Genomic DNA, 16,784 nt, shown 5'->3' on the forward strand with positions numbered 1-16,784 from the left:
CACTTGAAGAAAAAAAAATCAAATAAATGGAACAATTTAAAAAAGTACTTAAAAAAAGCACACACGACACTGCACTTCCATGTAAATGTTTTGTAACCCTGCGCAGTAACTCTTTCATGTGCAGATCTTGCATATTAGGGGATCTTAATTTCAACAGAAAAAAACTATAGCTTTATACAATTAAATATATTTTCTTATAAAAATTAGGAAAAATGCATAATTTTGTTTCTAAATAAATCGTCCATAAAAGGTAGTTTTTTTTTACCTGGGAATAACCTGCTACTAAAATGCCATATTTTTATATGAGTCATAAAGACCCACTTCAGAGAAGCTGAGGAGCCACATCTTGCAGATCCATGAATTATCTGAACAAGACAATCCCAGTAAAACAAAACTATTTTAGGGTTTAAACAGCAGTCATTTATAACATTTCATTTTAGTTTATACACAAGGAAAATGATGACAACATTGTGTTTTAATTATAAAAACTATCATTTATTAGTGATTCTGACTGATCAGCACATCTGTAAGGTATTGTAGCGGTCTGCGCCGCCCTCTAGCGGGATGTGTGTGTAGCAGCAAAGAAGAGTCGACAGGTAGCAGACATAGAACACTAGCCGGATGGCTCCCCTTTTCATCCCTCCACACTGTCACGATGTGGAGGGAAGGTGAGGGAGGAAGAGTGGATCCTTCAGGCAGGTAAATCAACCCAGGCCAGACAGCAGCAGACATTTGGTTCCTTTTTAATGGTCAGGAGTGCAGACACGACAGGGTAGACAGATGTGAACATAAACTGACATGTAACGAGTACGAACCGACAAAACCAGAAGCAACACACAAGGCTTATATACACACAATGGGATGGGTAATCAGGTAAGAGGCAGGTGGACACAATTAAGGAAAAACTCAAGGCACAGGGGAGCAATAATGTGACACACGCATACATTTAACTCACGGTGCCACCAGGCACCGGATAAGAACAACACAGCGTGAACACCGAACTGAAACAAACCACACTAACATAACCCCGAACAATATAACCCTCAGAACACCACAAGCAGAATAAACAAACCCAATTTACCCCCCACCCCCCAGAGTGCAATGCGGCCTTGCCGGCCTATCAGTGGCAGGGCCGCCACAATATTCTTTTCTAGAACCCAAAATTACAAAAAAGATTTAGATGAAGAATCCAAAAACTTCTGAGTCTAAATGATAAGCAGATCATCTCTAGTCTGTCAACATGGAAGGAAAAAGTTTTAGTTATTCACATCTTCATCTTTCCAGTCAGCGGACTGCTCGGGTAAAGCCTTGAGAAACGTCCAAGGGACCAGATCGGGAAGACGTTTCTGTAGGAGGTGTAGCTGATGGCACAGCTCTTGTTGAATACGCCCGCAATGTTCTCCTTTAAAGTAGGAGAAATCATAATTTGTACTTTTTAACTGTGAGTAGAACAACTAATTATACAAGTGCGGGTCATTTGTCATAATCGTGTCATAACATGAAACACAGCCTAGACATCTACATATGTATGATGTAAACTGACCTGTGGCCAGTCTCCGTTGAGCAGCTGCTTATCAATCAACAACTGAACTCCTCTCTCAACGGCCTGCTGGTCAGGATGTCTGTTTAAACACAAGAGATTTGATTGTTGTTCAGTTTGTTACATGATCTTCTGACTCTGATTAAAACGGTGCTGTGTGTCTGAAAACATGTTAACAAAAGCCCAAAGCTTCACCTGACGGCCATGAGTCCCAATAAAGCCCAGCAGGTGTTGTGGATCTGAGCTGTGCTGCTCTGGACGTAGCGCCGCTGCTCACATGACTCAAAGTCCTCCCCCCAGCCTCCGTCCAGCATCTGTCGGTCCAGCAGGAACTGGCAGGCTTTCTGCACCTCATCAGGCACGTCCCTGGTCACAGAGAACACACTAGGTTCAGTCTGGGCAGCAGGAAAAGTCTTGTTTTCATTCAGAAGGTTTCCTGCAGGAACTTTGAACGCATTCTTTGCTCATCTTACTTGTTCTTATAAGTGTGACCCATGCACGCGAAGGCTTCAAGGCCAAACCATGTTCCATATGTGAAACACACTCCCCAGGACCTGAAGACAACCAGATAAACACTGAGCAATACCTGTCGGTCATCAGGAGATAAAACACCACGTGGAGACCCACCCTTCCCAGGATCCATCAGGCCTCTGCATCCTCCTGCAGAACTCCAGACCTTCTGTCAGAGCGGACCTGAAGCAGAAAAGACAAGAGGACATGTTTTGTATGTAAACAGAAATATGAGTTATTAGATCAATTAAGCAGATGATGCAGAGAAAGTCAGGCTACTTTAGCCAAACACTTCTGTGTTTTAGAGATGCTTTATGTAGTGATGTACGGCAATACTTTACAAAATCTAGGTTCAACTCTGGTTTTTACAAAAGTTTTATAACACTTGTTTCTGAATGATACAAAATCCAGAGTTTAGAGTTTATTTGTTAATAAATAATGTGAAGCAGACTCGTAATTGCTTTGAATCCACTGCTTGATAATAGGACCAAATATCTAAAGTATTATATTTACACTTATTTCTTTTGTTTGCACCACAGCAGGTTGTTTTTTTGTAGATTTTGTAAATTATTTTTGGTTTGTGATTTATGTCTTAGACTTGTCGACTTGTTACTGTCCCTGCTTTCTTGTACTTTATTTGCTTGATTGTCGGAGGACCCACTCAAAGCGAGATGACTCATCTTAAGTAGTTTTGTCCTTCTAAAATAAAAGCTAATAAATAAATAAGTGTAATACCTCCAGAGAAGGCTAAGCTTCTTTACCTAGCTTTAAAAAAGGCTTTATGTAGCTCGATAACACTGTGCAAAAGTCTAGAATCAGTCTCCGTTTCTATTGAATCTGATTTTGATTCCTACTTTTCTGTTCTGTGTAGGCGTGATTCGGTTATATCGTTTGAAGTTTGCACATTTTAAAAACCTTGAACGAATCATAAGTCAGAGTTAAGTTACTCAACAAAAAAAAAAAAAAAAGAGTACTAGATGGCCTGTTCATGACGTGTACCTTATCTCCTGAGTTTGATGATCAGGGTGGATCTTCTGAAAGTGCCTCAAAGCCTGCATCACAGCTGATGTACACTCTACATAAGTATAATCTATCATGATGTCACCTATTGGAGACAAAAACACATATGAAGCCACCTGAAAACAGACTGGTCAAGCAGTGCAGTAAGATTAACTTCTGTGGTGATCTTAAGATCCTAAGTATGAGATTTGGTTTGTTCTTTATTGTCGTTATCTGTGATCTGCATCACTATAAAGTCTTTTGAGGTGAGCGAGTTTAACCGTTTTGACTGGATCTCTGTATGAGACTTACCAAACACCTCAGAGGGGTTCAGCAGCTCCAGGAGCTTTCCTCCTCTCTTAGTTTCATAAGTAGCAAATCCACCATCTCTGTTCCTCATACTCAGAAGCTGCAGACCAGCAACCGTTTAGTTGAAAGAGAGTTTGGTCTGGCCTTAATGATCCAGCTGCAAAACCTGTTTTTCTATGAACTCACCACATTGACAGCATCATACAGACGTTCAGGAGTAAAGTGATGTCTGATGGAGGGACAGAGCTCCTCCAGCAGGATCACAGACTTCAGACCTTCAGCCGTGCAGTCGGCCACAATCCAGCCACAGTCTCTGGTGCTGAAGGGGAAACCTCCCTAGCGTGCACGGAGAGAGGCAACGTATGAGCGCCAGAAAAGACAAGCCTTTTTTATGTGACAACAGCTCAAAGGCATAACAGATTAGAATCTTTTTTTCTACTTTCTGTACCTTCTCAGATTAAACACAGATGCTAAATTATGAATTAAAATTGCAAATGACACATAACCTATGTCTTGGGCGGAAGACTAATGTTTCCTCAGCATAGAGATCCAGACCAACTGTAGCAGTAGCAAAAAGATTTTGCTCTGCAGGTCGTCTAGCCATGCTCCATTGTAGCCTCAGCAGGTCCACCATTGGCCTGAACTGTTGTGTTGTGCCATCACAGTGACCTTATGTTTGTTGGGTGGGCTTTGCAGCAGAGCTGCGATGGAGAAAAACTACAAAGATGGCGGCAGCTCAAGAACAACGCTCATTTAAATGGCTTTGGCATCAACTTTGGGCGATTTAGACTTGGCCTCTTCTTCGAGATATCAGCAGATAAGAGGTACCAAAGGCTTTTATTTTGAAAAACGACGTATAGGCTTCTTCTTTGACAGTGTATGACGGACTGCACCGTTGACTGATTTCCATAGAGATTAATATGTCATGTTGTTCATTGCTCTTATTTGTCCTTGCACTTTCCGATTACGTGCTGAGACCGTAGATTCTGTCCTATGACACACGTCACGTGGCTGGACTACTTATTTACACCTACAGGATGGTTTTCCAGGCTCATGTTTCCTGGCTTTCAACAGCAGTTTTCTCTAGATGATCCCTTCAGAAACTTCACCTGATACTGTGGTAGACTGTAGTAGTCTTTGCTAGTGAATATGTGTCGTGTGTGTGCATTAGGTACGGTATGCTGCACCTTGCTCATCTGCCTGTAGTATTTCTGGTATTCAGGAGGATTTTGAGGAATCTGTATGAGATGAAGAAGGAAGCATCCATTAAAAATCTGTCTTTTTTAATTTAATTATTATTTCATCTCTTAATGTTTGCTGTACCTGTGTGACTCTGAGAAAGTGATGGGCGTCACAAAGACTCTCGGCCAGTTTGGAGTCATTCTGAGCTCCGGCCTGAAAAAGCCCCCAAAACAAACCAGTTTAACAGGAACATGGTGAGAATGAAACCGGTGGCCTTTTCTATTTTACCTCAAGAAAAGCCTGAACAGCAAAACATGTGTCCCAGAGCTGGGATCCATTTGTCCCCTGTGTGAATGAGGAAAGGACACTTGTAAGTCAGAAGTAGAGGGTGAAACTGGAAGGAAATAATCTCACCTGCATTTTTAGTCCATCTAATCCAAGCCTGGAACACAGAAACTTACTGTTACTTTTCACAATTTTTCTTCCTGTTTTATGAAATTGGAGTTAGCATGTAACACGGAGTTTATTTTTGCTGGATGTTGACTGACCAGAGGTAGTCTGGGATCCTGGACACATGTTCCTGAAAAATGGAAGAGGATGGACCGTCCACATGCCAACGAACCAGCATGTTGATAGTCTTGGAGATCTATGGAGAATTATAAAATCATTAGATTTATCATGATTTGTTTTCAGTGCAAAGTTTGTTTTTGGTAAATAGTGTTACCGGTCCAATGCTGATGCACTTGGTGAAGCGATCGTCAGCCTGGACGTGCTCATAAAGCTCTCTGACAGCCTTTTCTCTCAGTGTGGTGCTGTGGTGGGCTTCATACACATTCATCACCACTACAGACAAGCAGAGTCAGTGTTAGAGACACCTGATGGGAGAAGACTCATTAAAACACTTATAAATATCTAAATTAGATGTAGCATCAGGTGAAAAGGTCCAGATTGTAATTTATTGGATACTTTTTTGTGATTTTCTTAAGAGATTTCCATCAACAGGTCCTCAGACTTCCTAAAGATTGTAGTATTTTTTCTTTGGGCTGTGACTGATTTTTACTCATCTTTCAGCCAAAATTAGTGGCTAACACTTTTACACATAGACGTGACCCAGACGTGGTTCAGGATGAAAACTAATTTACAAACTGGATAATGTTTATTGTTAAAATGTGAATATTTACTGTAGGTGACATTCAGCAGGGTGCTGTGAGGTGTGTACAAGTCACATGATGACACATTGTTCCTCTGAGCAGGCCAGTCAATGGAGGAATAGTCCTCAACATACAGCTCCTAAAGGACAAGACCGTCAGATGAACTCTGTAATGAGTATGGCTCCCTCTTGTGGTAGATGGTAGCTTCATCACCTGTCTGAGGCTGAGAATTAGGGGGTCTTCCTCTGCAGACAGTCTGACAGCGTAACAGTAGCTCATAGGCAGGTAGACCTGACGGCAGTGACACCACAGGGTGGAGGGATGGGCCGGCATCCAGGTGGGGAGAAGCCTGAATCAGATAAATATATATTTATCAGCCCTGTTCTCGAGAGAAAAATAAACACTAACCCAATTCCTGAACCTCAAGATGCAAGAAATGATGAGTGAATCAAGTCTTTTAAACATGAATTTGCTTTTGTTCATCCAAACATCAGCCGAGATTACGAAGGTTTTCACAAACGTCCGTCTTGCAGAAGAAACAAAGGACTGTTGGATCTCACCACATCTCTGGTAATAATGTGTTCATTCCCTCCCAGCTGTAGACGTTTAAAACAGCCAACCAGAATTTACCCCATGATGGGATCCCGACTGCACCACCTACAGGAAGTGAACCACAAACCAAGCTTGAATCAGCTGCAGAACATAAAAGCACAACTTGGTTTTATCGTTGCTTACAGAGGTCAACCAGATTTTCTTCTACTCTGACCTTTGCTGTGCAGGTTGTTCCGAGCACGAACCAAATCTGGGTCATCAGGATCCACCCCCAGGATCCTCAGGGATGTATAGCTCAGTGTTGTTCCAAACACAGTAGACTTATCTTCTACATGTCTGCAGAGAACCCAAACACTGCCGTCATGATTAAAGTAGGGATGGTGTTTTTAAATACACGTTTCATCAGGTGTTTCTGGGTCGAGGCATAGAGGTGACAGGTCCAGGAGTTAAACCTTTATATTCCTCTTCCCAGCGGTGAGTCTGGGTGTGCTCCAGGGTTTCCTCTGTCATATATTTAGTTCTGGTTACTTTTCTGTCATCAATGGACTACCATTTTCCTACAAACCGTTTGTGATGCTGGGAGCCAGAACACCTTACACGCCACCCTGTATGACTTCTCTCTCTGTGGATTGTGGGCCCATATCATCTACAAACCTGGACTAAACTGAAGCTCAGCCACCAGGTCTCAGAAGATGGATTATAATCAGATCTTTCCTATTTCATCACTGTTTCATACTCTTTTAAGTAAAGCTGAAGCTGTACGTTTGCCATATTTGATAAACACTCTCGCAGATCAGTTTGAATAACAAAACAGTCTGATGTTGACTTACAAACCCCAGCCTCCATCTGGCAGCTGAACAGAACGCAGGTATCTCACCATCTCCCTTTTCCAGGCCTCTGGCAGATCAATTTTTGCTACATGACCGGTGATGAGGAGACCTGTGATAAATGAGCATCCAAAAGACCGAAAAGAAAAACATAAAAGCAAATTTACTAATGCCAAAATCAAATAGAACATTTCAGACCGTTTTCATTACCAAAAGTCTTTTTCAAGGTTTTCAGTAAGAGTTCAAATAGTAAAGATTATTTATTCAGATTTAACCTGGGAGCAGAAAGAGGGGTCCACCATAGTCTCCAGCCCAGTGGCCGTCCTCAGCCTGAAGGTGTCTGTAGAAGGTCATCCCTTTCTTAGCAGCATCTAAAGCCGTTTGAGCAGCTGGAGTGTTGGATACAAACTTACTCTGAGGAGAGGATTAAAAATAATCATCCAGATGCAAAGAAACTCATCACTGAGTTTTAATAACAGGAAATAGTTGAAACCTACGGTGTCTACTCCAAGAGAGTGAGCTTCCAGCATGCTCTGGGGTCTGTGGGGGGTTTCCTGATCCTCCACATAGCTCCAGGTCTGCCTGCCCTCCACATTAGTCAGCCTCCAGCGCCTCAGGTCTGTAGCTGGTTCTGTTTTATAAGGTCCACCTCGCCTCCGCAGGCACCTGCAACAGGTGTGTCAACAATCACTCCAACTTCTGAATCAAGTTAAAAATGTACCCCAGTCCAGAATAAAATAATAATAATAATATATTATTATTATTATTATTATTACTCCTTATGTATTTCGGGGACAGGCCCCAAATAATACAAGTTGGGTCATCAGTTAATTAGGGGTTCAATCATTAAATTTTAATGTAAAGATGTGTGTGTGTGTGTGTGTGTGTGTGTGTGTGTGTGTGTGTGTGTGTGTGTGTGTGTGTGTGTGTGTGTTTAAATAAGGTTTTCCCTACTCACTTTTGAATTTGCGTGTGTTGTTATTTTCAATGGAAATTACAATAATTACTATTATTATTGGTGTTTTTATCATTCTATTGGTTACAATGATTGTTGTTATTGTTATATGATTTCTTCTTATTTGCTGTTTTATTTACCTTACACAAAAATGCTTTTCTACTAACCCTTAATACTATCAAAACATTTATTGGTAAGTAAAAACAAACGTGTAGTTGCATTTATGGTTTTATTTTGTGGTCTCTAATTTATTAGCCATTTCTTAAATTGAATGAAATGAAAAAGAAGTTAAATACTCACGTTCCCTCAATCATTTTCTGGATCTGACAGACCCAGAAATGGCCTTCCCGATGATTCCAAAAGTTCTTGGCTGTGGTTTATAAAACCCCGCCTGTTTTATTTTGTATGGGAATTGTAGTTCACAACGCGCTGTTCAGAAACCAGTTTGACACTAAATAAACCACATCTCCCAGAAAGCAAAGCGGTGCCGTTCGAGGCCTCCTTGCGTGGAAAGACATGAGCAGAGACTTGACTGTCCAATCACGGACTACTTTGACGGAGAACTAGGCGGAGCTAATGTAAAACTATCCAATTAGAGTCTTCCTACAATAAATACACCACATGTGCTCATCGTGGACCCAATGACAAACTTTTGGGGGATTGTTGAGGATTACAAATGCACTAAAGGAAGAAAAACAGGATTATGATTTAAAAAGGATGATAAAGAAGGAGTTTGAAGCGAAAGGAAAGTTTGGGATGGAAAATCGTGGGACTTTGAATGACATTTAGCCAGTGGAAAAGAAAAACCTCTTGAATACGTTTGTTTTTATCTTTTATGACTGCCGTGGAGACCTTAAACTTGTTTTTACAGGACTGGCTATGTTTCCTGCTTGACAAAAACAAATACTATCATTTTAGGTTATAACTAAGAATTAGATTGTATCTGGAAAAACTGATTTGTTATTACATCAAATGTCAAAAGCAAAGACAGGACAAAATAATCACCCACTTCTGGTTATCATTTAGGTCCGTAGAAAGCTCCTTTCCTCTCCAGCTAGTGGACCTTCTGTGACCTTCATCACCACCCTCCAATGGCGCCCCCTAGAAAATTGCTGCCCACCCCCCACCCCTCAGGAAAAGTCAGTGAAATCATATTAATTTTTACTCAAACGATAAACCAATTTTCTTTATTCAAGACATAAATGTAAAACACAATAAAAATTATACAACTAATGAGTAAAGAAATAACCAGATTTTTTAAAAATGTGTGTTTTTGCTTCTCAACATTTAAAAAAAGTTTTTATTTCCATAGTTTTTTGTGAACACAGCAACATGTAAATTAAACAAAAAAATAATAATACATTTTGAAAATAAATAACTGAAATGGATTTTTCTGAAATGTTTGTGTTTGAGTTAAGTGTGTTTGAGTTATGTTTGGATACATACTGTTTTGTTTTGATCAAAAATAAAGCAGCAATGCTGTGCATCAACTGTCCCCGAGTTACCACAAGGACCAATTTGGTGTGCCACCCTAAAAGTTTCTTTGGCCCCATCTGGCCACCCTTATCAAAATTTTCTGTAGGCGCCCCTGCCACCCTCCTTATTCTGCTCTTTCTACCAACTCCCCCTTTCCACTGATCCACTGATTTTCCTCATTCCTATTAATTTTCTCTCTTCCTTTCTTTACATGTTTATCAAAAATTTTCTCTAATTTTAACCATGCTTTAATTTTTTATTAATTATTTTTCATATTTAAAATTGTTTTGTTCTTGTGAAGCGCCTCGTGATTTTTCTCTTGAGAGGGTTAGGGTTAGGGCTATATTCTATATAAAGGATGCTTTTCTTTCTCTCTTTCTTTCTTAACCTTGTTTCCTGGTCCTTTATTGTAACTTGCACACTCCAAAAACAACTATGATTCAGTGGCACAATTTAAGTAGATTTCTATAGGAAAAAACATGGAAATGCAACACACAATAGACACGCCTGGTCCCCCTGAAGCCACCACCCGTGGTCATCAGTCAATAGGGCCCTAAATCTTCTCACACTGTCATGGTCTGCATCCTGCGTCTCCCTCATGTGTCTCCTTGTGTTCTCCATCCCTCTCTAGGTTTCCCTCATGTGTCTCCTTGTGTTCCTCATGTGTCCCCTTGTCTGCATCCCTCCTCATGTGTCTCCTTGTGTTCTCCATCCCTCTCTAGGTTTCCCTCATGTGTCCCCTTGTGTTCCTCATGTGTCCCCTTGTCTGCATCCCTCCTCATGTGCTTCCTTGTGTTCCCCAGGCCACTCCAGGTTTTTTTCCCCTTAGGTGTTCCCCCCAGGTTTCAGCATCCCTGTGTGTCCCCAACCCCCTCCAGGCTCTCTAGGTTTCCCTTACGTTTTTACTTAGACACCTTTTATCATTAGTCTTCTGTTAAGTGTTTTATCTAGTCTGTTTTCTTCCTCTAGTTCTTTTTGCTCCCTTCCCCATTTTTAGGTCTGGTTTCCTCCCCTGCTCCGTTGTACTCCTCCTCTGTTTATTGGTCTCACCTGTGCACAATTCCCTAATCACCCAGCCCTTGTGTATATAACCCTGTCTGCGTCTCAATGTGGTTGTTGGTTCATTGTTTGTGTCAGCATTGTCTCGCCCCCTGTATTAGGAATTTCTCTAGGTCTCTTGTGCTTTTGGATATTGCCAGGTTTTGATTTTTGGTTTTTGGCTTCCAGCCCTTTGGATTTGCCCCTAAATAAAGGATTTTTACATTTTCACTACTCCTGCCTTGTGTCATCCTGGGTCTGCATCTTGGGTCCTAACCTCCCCCAACTCACAGTGTGACACACACATTTGTTTTATAAGCCCCACCCATTGGTGATGAGGTTCATTTCTACTGGGCTATGTGGATCAGTTCAAAGGAATATGAAATATGTGACTGCATGCCACAACCTGTTGTGTATGAAAAGTTGTGCATAAACAAACAACTCCAACCTCATTACAAGAGGAACAGTTCATTCTCACAATCTGATAGAAGGCTGTGGGCAGTGTGTGTGCAAAGCCTTTTGGTTAATTTTCTCTGGGTAAACATCACAATGACTTACTTTGGTTTCGGCCCTTAAAAATACATTTAAAAAATCCCAAATATAAAGACGTGTCACAAACAGGGGATTAAAGTTCTAATCTAGTTATAATCCACTGTCTGTGTCTTCTGATTGATTGATGTGTTAGGCCAGCTCTTAGATTGATTATCTGACAAACAACATGCACATTTTGAAAGTGCATGACATATTTATTTATTTTGACATTTATGTACACACACACACACACACACACACACACACACACACACACACACACACACACACACACACACACACACACACACACACACACACACTCATTTGGACCAGCTCACATAGTTCACCCGACTCCCCATAAATCTCCAGTACAACATTTCATGGAAGCAGAAAGCACCACAGCTGCACACAACAAACACAAAATGTTCTGTACATAATAACCAAAAGCAGGACATTTATTTTAGGTCTGACAGTAACAAAAATTAATTAAATAAATAAATAAATAATACATGAAAAGTAAAAAATCAATAACATTTCTAAAAGCTGGTACTCTGAAGGTAAATAAAAATTGCCTTTCGGAAAGTATGAAAAGATGTGAGAGAACAAATGTCTGCAGGAAGACTGTTCCAGATTTGGGGAGCTTTTACATTAAAAGCTCTTTTCCCTACTTCTCTAATGACTCTATGAAGAAAAGAAAATCATTGTGACGAAAGCTGTAAGATGAGCTAAAAGGTACAAAAGGTTGTTTTAAGTACAGCAGATGATTTTAGTGGATGCATTTAAAGACAGATTGTAGCTAGTGATATTGATTTCTAGCTGAAAGTGTGAGTCAAGACAGCTGTTCCTACGTCACAGTGGTGTGTCCTAGAGGCATCAAAGGATAAAAAGCCACATAGGGAGTGAAGACAGGTTGTAGTTGTGTTGTGTAGGATGTAAATGTTGTGCTTTTAAGCTTAATATATTACCTTTACTTATGACCAATAAGCTGTGATACTCTATATAAATATACAGGTGCTGGCCAGTAAATTAGAATATCATCAAAAGGTTGAAAATATTTCAGTAATTCCATTCAAAACGTGAATGGAATTACTGAAATATTTTCAACCTTTTGATGATATTCTAATTTACTGGCCAGCACCTGTAGAATATCAACCTGCTTGGTCTTTGGGTGTTTAATCAGAAGATTCTAGGATTCTTTTTCTTTTTCAGGGATCAAACACACTTCGTCTCAAATCAGACAGAGTCAGGTTTGTAAAAGATAAGAAATTTATTTTCTAAACAAATAAAAACACGACAAGTTAACCAAGGCAACTGTGATGGATGAATCTAAGAGGATGGGATGTATGGTGACTATGTATGAATGTTTATCAGAACCTTTGTATCTAGAAGAACTGAGTTCTGGGTGTAAAAAGGAGAATTTGGTTTGCATTAAGCTATGAAGTTGGTTCTTATCAAAAAGGCATCAGACGCAATCTGTGTGTCTACCTCACCCTTTCTTTGGAGAACCTCTTCGTGGATCTGAAGTTCAGGGAGGTTGGATGACCTCTGGGCACCGAGGTTTGGTAGATTAACCGCAGCACCGACTCTCCAGTCCAGAGATGTTTCCGAGTCACAACAGATAGATGAAATTGTTTGCGTCTAGAACAGCTGTTTCTGAATAGCTGAAGGAGCCGTTTTGCTGTGTCAGCTGTAGCGTGTAGCAGGGTTTTTGACAGCTTGTCAAAGATGCTATGGGTTAAAGAGGGTTCGCTCCGGATGGCCTGTCCGTAGCTTTCTCTAGAACTGAATGCTGAATCTCACAGGATGCTGGAAGCTGGAAGCTGAAGTGCTGAATCACTGTAAGTGTTTCTGTTTCAATATTTTCATATCATGATTTACTTGGCCAATCGGGACATGCCATGTTAAGGGGTGTTCACAAGCAAACCTCAGATACAGGATGTTCTGATTTGTGGCTTCGAAAATATCTATGTGTCATGACTTTTATTTAACTTTAATTTATCTCTAATGAACTTTGTGTCTGAGTGTAGATAATGATTCACTTGTTACATCTAAAATTACTGATCATAATATCAAAATGTTTCATTTCAACCACAGTAATTTAAGCACAGATAAATCAACTTTATTAATTTAAGCACGGATTAATCAACCTTATTAATTTAAGCACGGATTAATCAAAACATTATTGATCATTTCATATAACATTTGTTCATTCCATTTCGATTGATTAACTCATATGAGCTGAAAATAGTCACTTTATTCAGAGGCATGAGGAATCCTGTAGAAGTGATAATGGAAACTTAGGCCTTGAAACAGGAACAGTCAGTGTGTTCACATGCAGCCAGTAACCCTTTTAAAACCCGAATATTCACATACGGTTCCGCACGGCCATGTAAACACCGCCAAAACCTGGATATGCTCATAACCGGGTTTTTAAAAACCCGGTTACTACACCTGGGGTAACCCTTTTCTAACCCGAATGTTTGGTCGTGTAAACGCATATCAGGATATCCCCATCAAAGCGTGTGTTCTGCGCATGCTCTTTTCACAAGGAATCTTGGTCTTTTGAGTAGCGAGACGTCTTGTATGCGCCAGAACACCAGAAGTAAACAACAAGTTGGGAGCAACATGGCGAGTTGCGGCACAGCACCACACTTTTGGAGTGACGAGGAAACTAAAGCGCAAACAAACGCGGTCACTATCTCTTCCGAACTGGAACGTTGTTGTTTTCACGGATACCGGAACAAGAAGAACTGGAAATGACGCATATATGCGTCTGGACGTAGTCCATACATCCTGACGCTACCCCAACGTCCGCAGTGAAATCGGGTTATGCAAGTTAGGGGTAACTCTTTCTATTTATGCTTGTAAACGGGTTATTCTGATCAACTCAGAAACCCGAATCCCGATCTTAACCCGATCATAACCCGGATATTGGCTGCATGTAAACGTACTCAGTTTGTTGACAACATGTTATCATGTGTTCCGAGCTGCAGAGAGGCCCGGACTCCAGCTAATGGAATGGCCGGATCCGGCAGATTAAAGGCAACGAATGTAGGCTCCTGTCTCCACAGATACTGAAGGGGTCAAACTATACATGAAAAACTGACCATTTGTGGACGTTACAGCTGTGATAAATAATATCCCCATAATCCAGGATTGGTAAGAGCACCTGAGAATCTATTATTTTCCCGACAGTGAAACAATTAACTGATTGATTTAAGTTTGCTTGTTATAGACTGCGCATGAGTTTTAAAGGAAAGATCACAATCCAGCCAAACACCTAAGTGTTTAAACATGTCAACTGATTCAAGCAGAGATGCATCTACAGTACAAAGCACACATTAAGATTATTCCTAGAGTAACTCATGCTTTTCCTTGGAACAGCATGGAGTGTGATTTGAATAAAGTTCACTGGATGATAGCCATTGCTGAGCACAACATCATATAGAGAATTTTCTATATCTATGACAAGCATTAAAAAACACCTAAAAACCTTCTTCTGTCAGGATTCTCAGGACTTGTGATGCAGAGAGGATGGGCTCAGGTAAAGGTGTGGCTTCAGACAAAAGCATCAGATGACATCCAGACACAGCTCACCTGCAAACAGGAAGTTCACCTGTTCAGCTTCAGGAAAAACGGTTGTTCACAGATCATTAGGTTATTTATTCTTGTTTTAGATTTTGGAATTAAATGTGAATTGTTCATTTTGCCTTTTTACAACAGATATTTCTGCTCTTCTGACAACAACAGACCTGTTTCTAAAATGGATCGACACCATCACGGTAATTTTTTGTTTTTCATGTTCTGACTAAAATAACTAGTTTTTAAAGCTGATTCGATCAGTAGTTTGAGTTGCCCAGATTCATTTAAAGGTTTTTACTGAAATTGTGGCATTCTGATTTAGCTGGTTTTTTGCTAAATCCTGGCAGACCTTGGTTACGGGGGCTGCACTCATAGCAAACTAATAAAAGTGAACAAGCAGATGACAAAGTAAGATGTGTGAAGCTTCAGAACATCATCTGAAATTCATGCCATAAAGAAGTAGAAACAACTTCTGCAAAGGCGTGGCACAAAAGCTACATCTTACTTCCACTGATGCATCAACAACATTTGCCATCAAAAATGAAAGTGCCAGAATTACAAAGTTTGTCAAAAGGTGCAGATACAGATGTGAATGTCAGTAAGTAAAGAAGTAAAGGTTAAAAGGACATTTCTTGGAAATGTTTAAAGCCTAAAACAAACTAAACTGATAAGTGTTACGACAGCTGAGCAACCAGAAACAGAAATCAACAGAGTGAGCAAAATAATGAGAACTTAACAGGAAACTCAGTCTACAAAGAACAAAGCAGAAGTATGACTGCTTGGGCAGGGGATAATTGAATGAGACGCAAGTGGCAGATTAAAGTCCAAACAGAAGAGTTCCTCAGAAACCAGGAGTGCTGCTGATTAAGATCACTTTGGAGAATGCTGGAAAACGTGTCTGCTTGAAATATAAAATGTTTTAATCTGAGCTGATTTATTGCTTTTATTTACCAATAATCTATAATTAATACTAATTTTGTTCATATTTCCAGGAGGACATGGACATGGACATGGTCATGGTCATGGACATGGTCATGGACATGGACATGGACATGGTCATGGACATGGACATGGACATGGACATGGACACGGTCATGGTCATGAACATGAACATGGACACGGACACGGTCATGGTCATGGTCATGGACATGGTCATGAACATGAACATGGACATGGACATGGACACGGTCATGGTCATGACTCGTGTGGTGGGAAAGACCATGAACAGAAGCGGAGGCACAGGCACTTGTTTGGTCACGAGCATAAGAAATGCCACAAGAAGGGGCGAGACAGCCGTGGGGTAAGAGCTTGTTTGTTTTTGGGGATAAATCTGGTTAAATCGTTTTCTCAGATGTTATCTGAAGCCACGTCAGTGGCTACGTGCTCCAGAAGTTTCTGTATTCTTACAGAGGGAGGAGCAAGTACATTGTTGTCAACAATACCCTGTCACGTGTCAGAATCATCATATAAACAAATGTTTCTTGTTTCTGTTCCTCCTGCAGGATGTCAGCAGCTCCTGCAGCAGCGACTCTGAATAGGTCATTACTGTAAACACGACAATCAGTTTTATCACTAATTTACTGCAACTTCATTTACTTTTACTTTAAATTTAATCTGTAACCTTTCCCTCAAGTGCATTTTTGTGCATGTAACTGAATGTTCACCTGACGTTTAATACTGATTTTGTGGCTGTAAAGGATGGCCTTTTATTTGAAGGAGTCATAATAAATTTCTGGGTGAAAACATAAAGTCTGTGCATTGATTTTTTTATTACAGTCTAGTTTATGGAAATTTATTTTTGCCCTTTTAAGAAAGCAAAAGTTTAAAATTCATTATTATTTTAATAATTAAACTTATGTGTTTTCTCTGAGATATCAATCTCACCTGCTAAAGGTAGGTGATCACATTGCTTCAGCTTTTACTGAACAGATGAACTTATCAACACGTCCAACATCCAGCTGCGTTGGGTCACTCTTAGCCAGCTTCAACTCCAAAACACTTAAAGTCCTTGACGCCATCGCACCTGAAAAGGTCAAACTCATTTCAGGTGGACAGAAAGCTCCATGGAGATTCGCTAGATCTGTTACTAATCTAAAGCGAGAATGTAGAAAAGCAGAGCGTCGATTCAG

At 40.4% G+C, this 16,784-nt stretch overlaps 2 protein-coding genes across 2 annotated transcripts; one reads left to right on the top strand and one right to left on the bottom strand.

Moving 5' to 3' along the window:
* Positions 1-727: 727 nt before the first annotated feature.
* Positions 728-8,428, bottom strand: lss (lanosterol synthase (2,3-oxidosqualene-lanosterol cyclase)). The gene is made up of 22 exons (XM_015941866.3): positions 8,326-8,428; positions 7,568-7,736; positions 7,346-7,484; positions 7,074-7,182; positions 6,458-6,579; positions 6,252-6,348; positions 5,905-6,040; positions 5,722-5,830; positions 5,265-5,383; positions 5,089-5,186; positions 4,955-4,982; positions 4,829-4,885; positions 4,682-4,753; positions 4,546-4,596; positions 3,545-3,694; positions 3,362-3,458; positions 3,050-3,155; positions 2,168-2,233; positions 2,014-2,094; positions 1,736-1,906; positions 1,544-1,622; positions 728-1,402 (listed from the first exon to the last, which is right to left on the bottom strand). The coding sequence occupies exons 1-22, from the start codon at positions 8,337-8,339 to the stop codon at positions 1,265-1,267; spliced, it is 2,208 nt and encodes a 735-aa protein (XP_015797352.3). The 5' UTR covers positions 8,340-8,428; the 3' UTR covers positions 728-1,264.
* A 5,987-nt stretch (positions 8,429-14,415) lies between these two features.
* On the top strand, positions 14,416-16,345 carry LOC129156994 (uncharacterized). The gene is made up of 4 exons (XM_054736066.2): positions 14,416-14,711; positions 14,797-14,855; positions 15,648-15,955; positions 16,158-16,345. The coding sequence occupies exons 1-4, from the start codon at positions 14,597-14,599 to the stop codon at positions 16,204-16,206; spliced, it is 531 nt and encodes a 176-aa protein (XP_054592041.2). The 5' UTR covers positions 14,416-14,596; the 3' UTR covers positions 16,207-16,345.
* The last annotated feature ends 439 nt before the right edge of the window (positions 16,346-16,784 follow it).

The sequence above is a fragment of the Nothobranchius furzeri genome, chromosome 7 (genome assembly GCF_043380555.1).
Source record: "Nothobranchius furzeri strain GRZ-AD chromosome 7, NfurGRZ-RIMD1, whole genome shotgun sequence".
NCBI classification, from domain to species: Eukaryota; Metazoa; Chordata; class Actinopteri; order Cyprinodontiformes; family Nothobranchiidae; genus Nothobranchius; species Nothobranchius furzeri.

What these genes read in the sequence shown, in the direction of transcription:
- lss (XM_015941866.3), bottom strand. An exon ending in ACTACAGGCAGATGAGCAAG is followed by an intron (nt 3,695 to 4,545) that starts GTGCAGCATACC and finishes CGTGCACGCTAG; the next exon opens with GGAGGTTTCCCCTTCAGCAC. An exon ending in TCAACGGAGACTGGCCACAG is followed by an intron (nt 1,403 to 1,543) that starts GTCAGTTTACAT and finishes CCTACTTTAAAG; the next exon opens with GAGAACATTGCGGGCGTATT.
- LOC129156994 (XM_054736066.2), top strand. Translation starts at nt 14,597, where the DNA reads ATGCAGAGAGGATGGGCTCAGGTAAAGGTGTGGCTTCAGACAAAAGCA. An exon ending in GTTCAGCTTCAGGAAAAACG is followed by an intron (nt 14,712 to 14,796) that starts GTTGTTCACAGA and finishes TTTTTACAACAG; the next exon opens with ATATTTCTGCTCTTCTGACA. An exon ending in AATGGATCGACACCATCACG is followed by an intron (nt 14,856 to 15,647) that starts GTAATTTTTTGT and finishes TCATATTTCCAG; the next exon opens with GAGGACATGGACATGGACAT.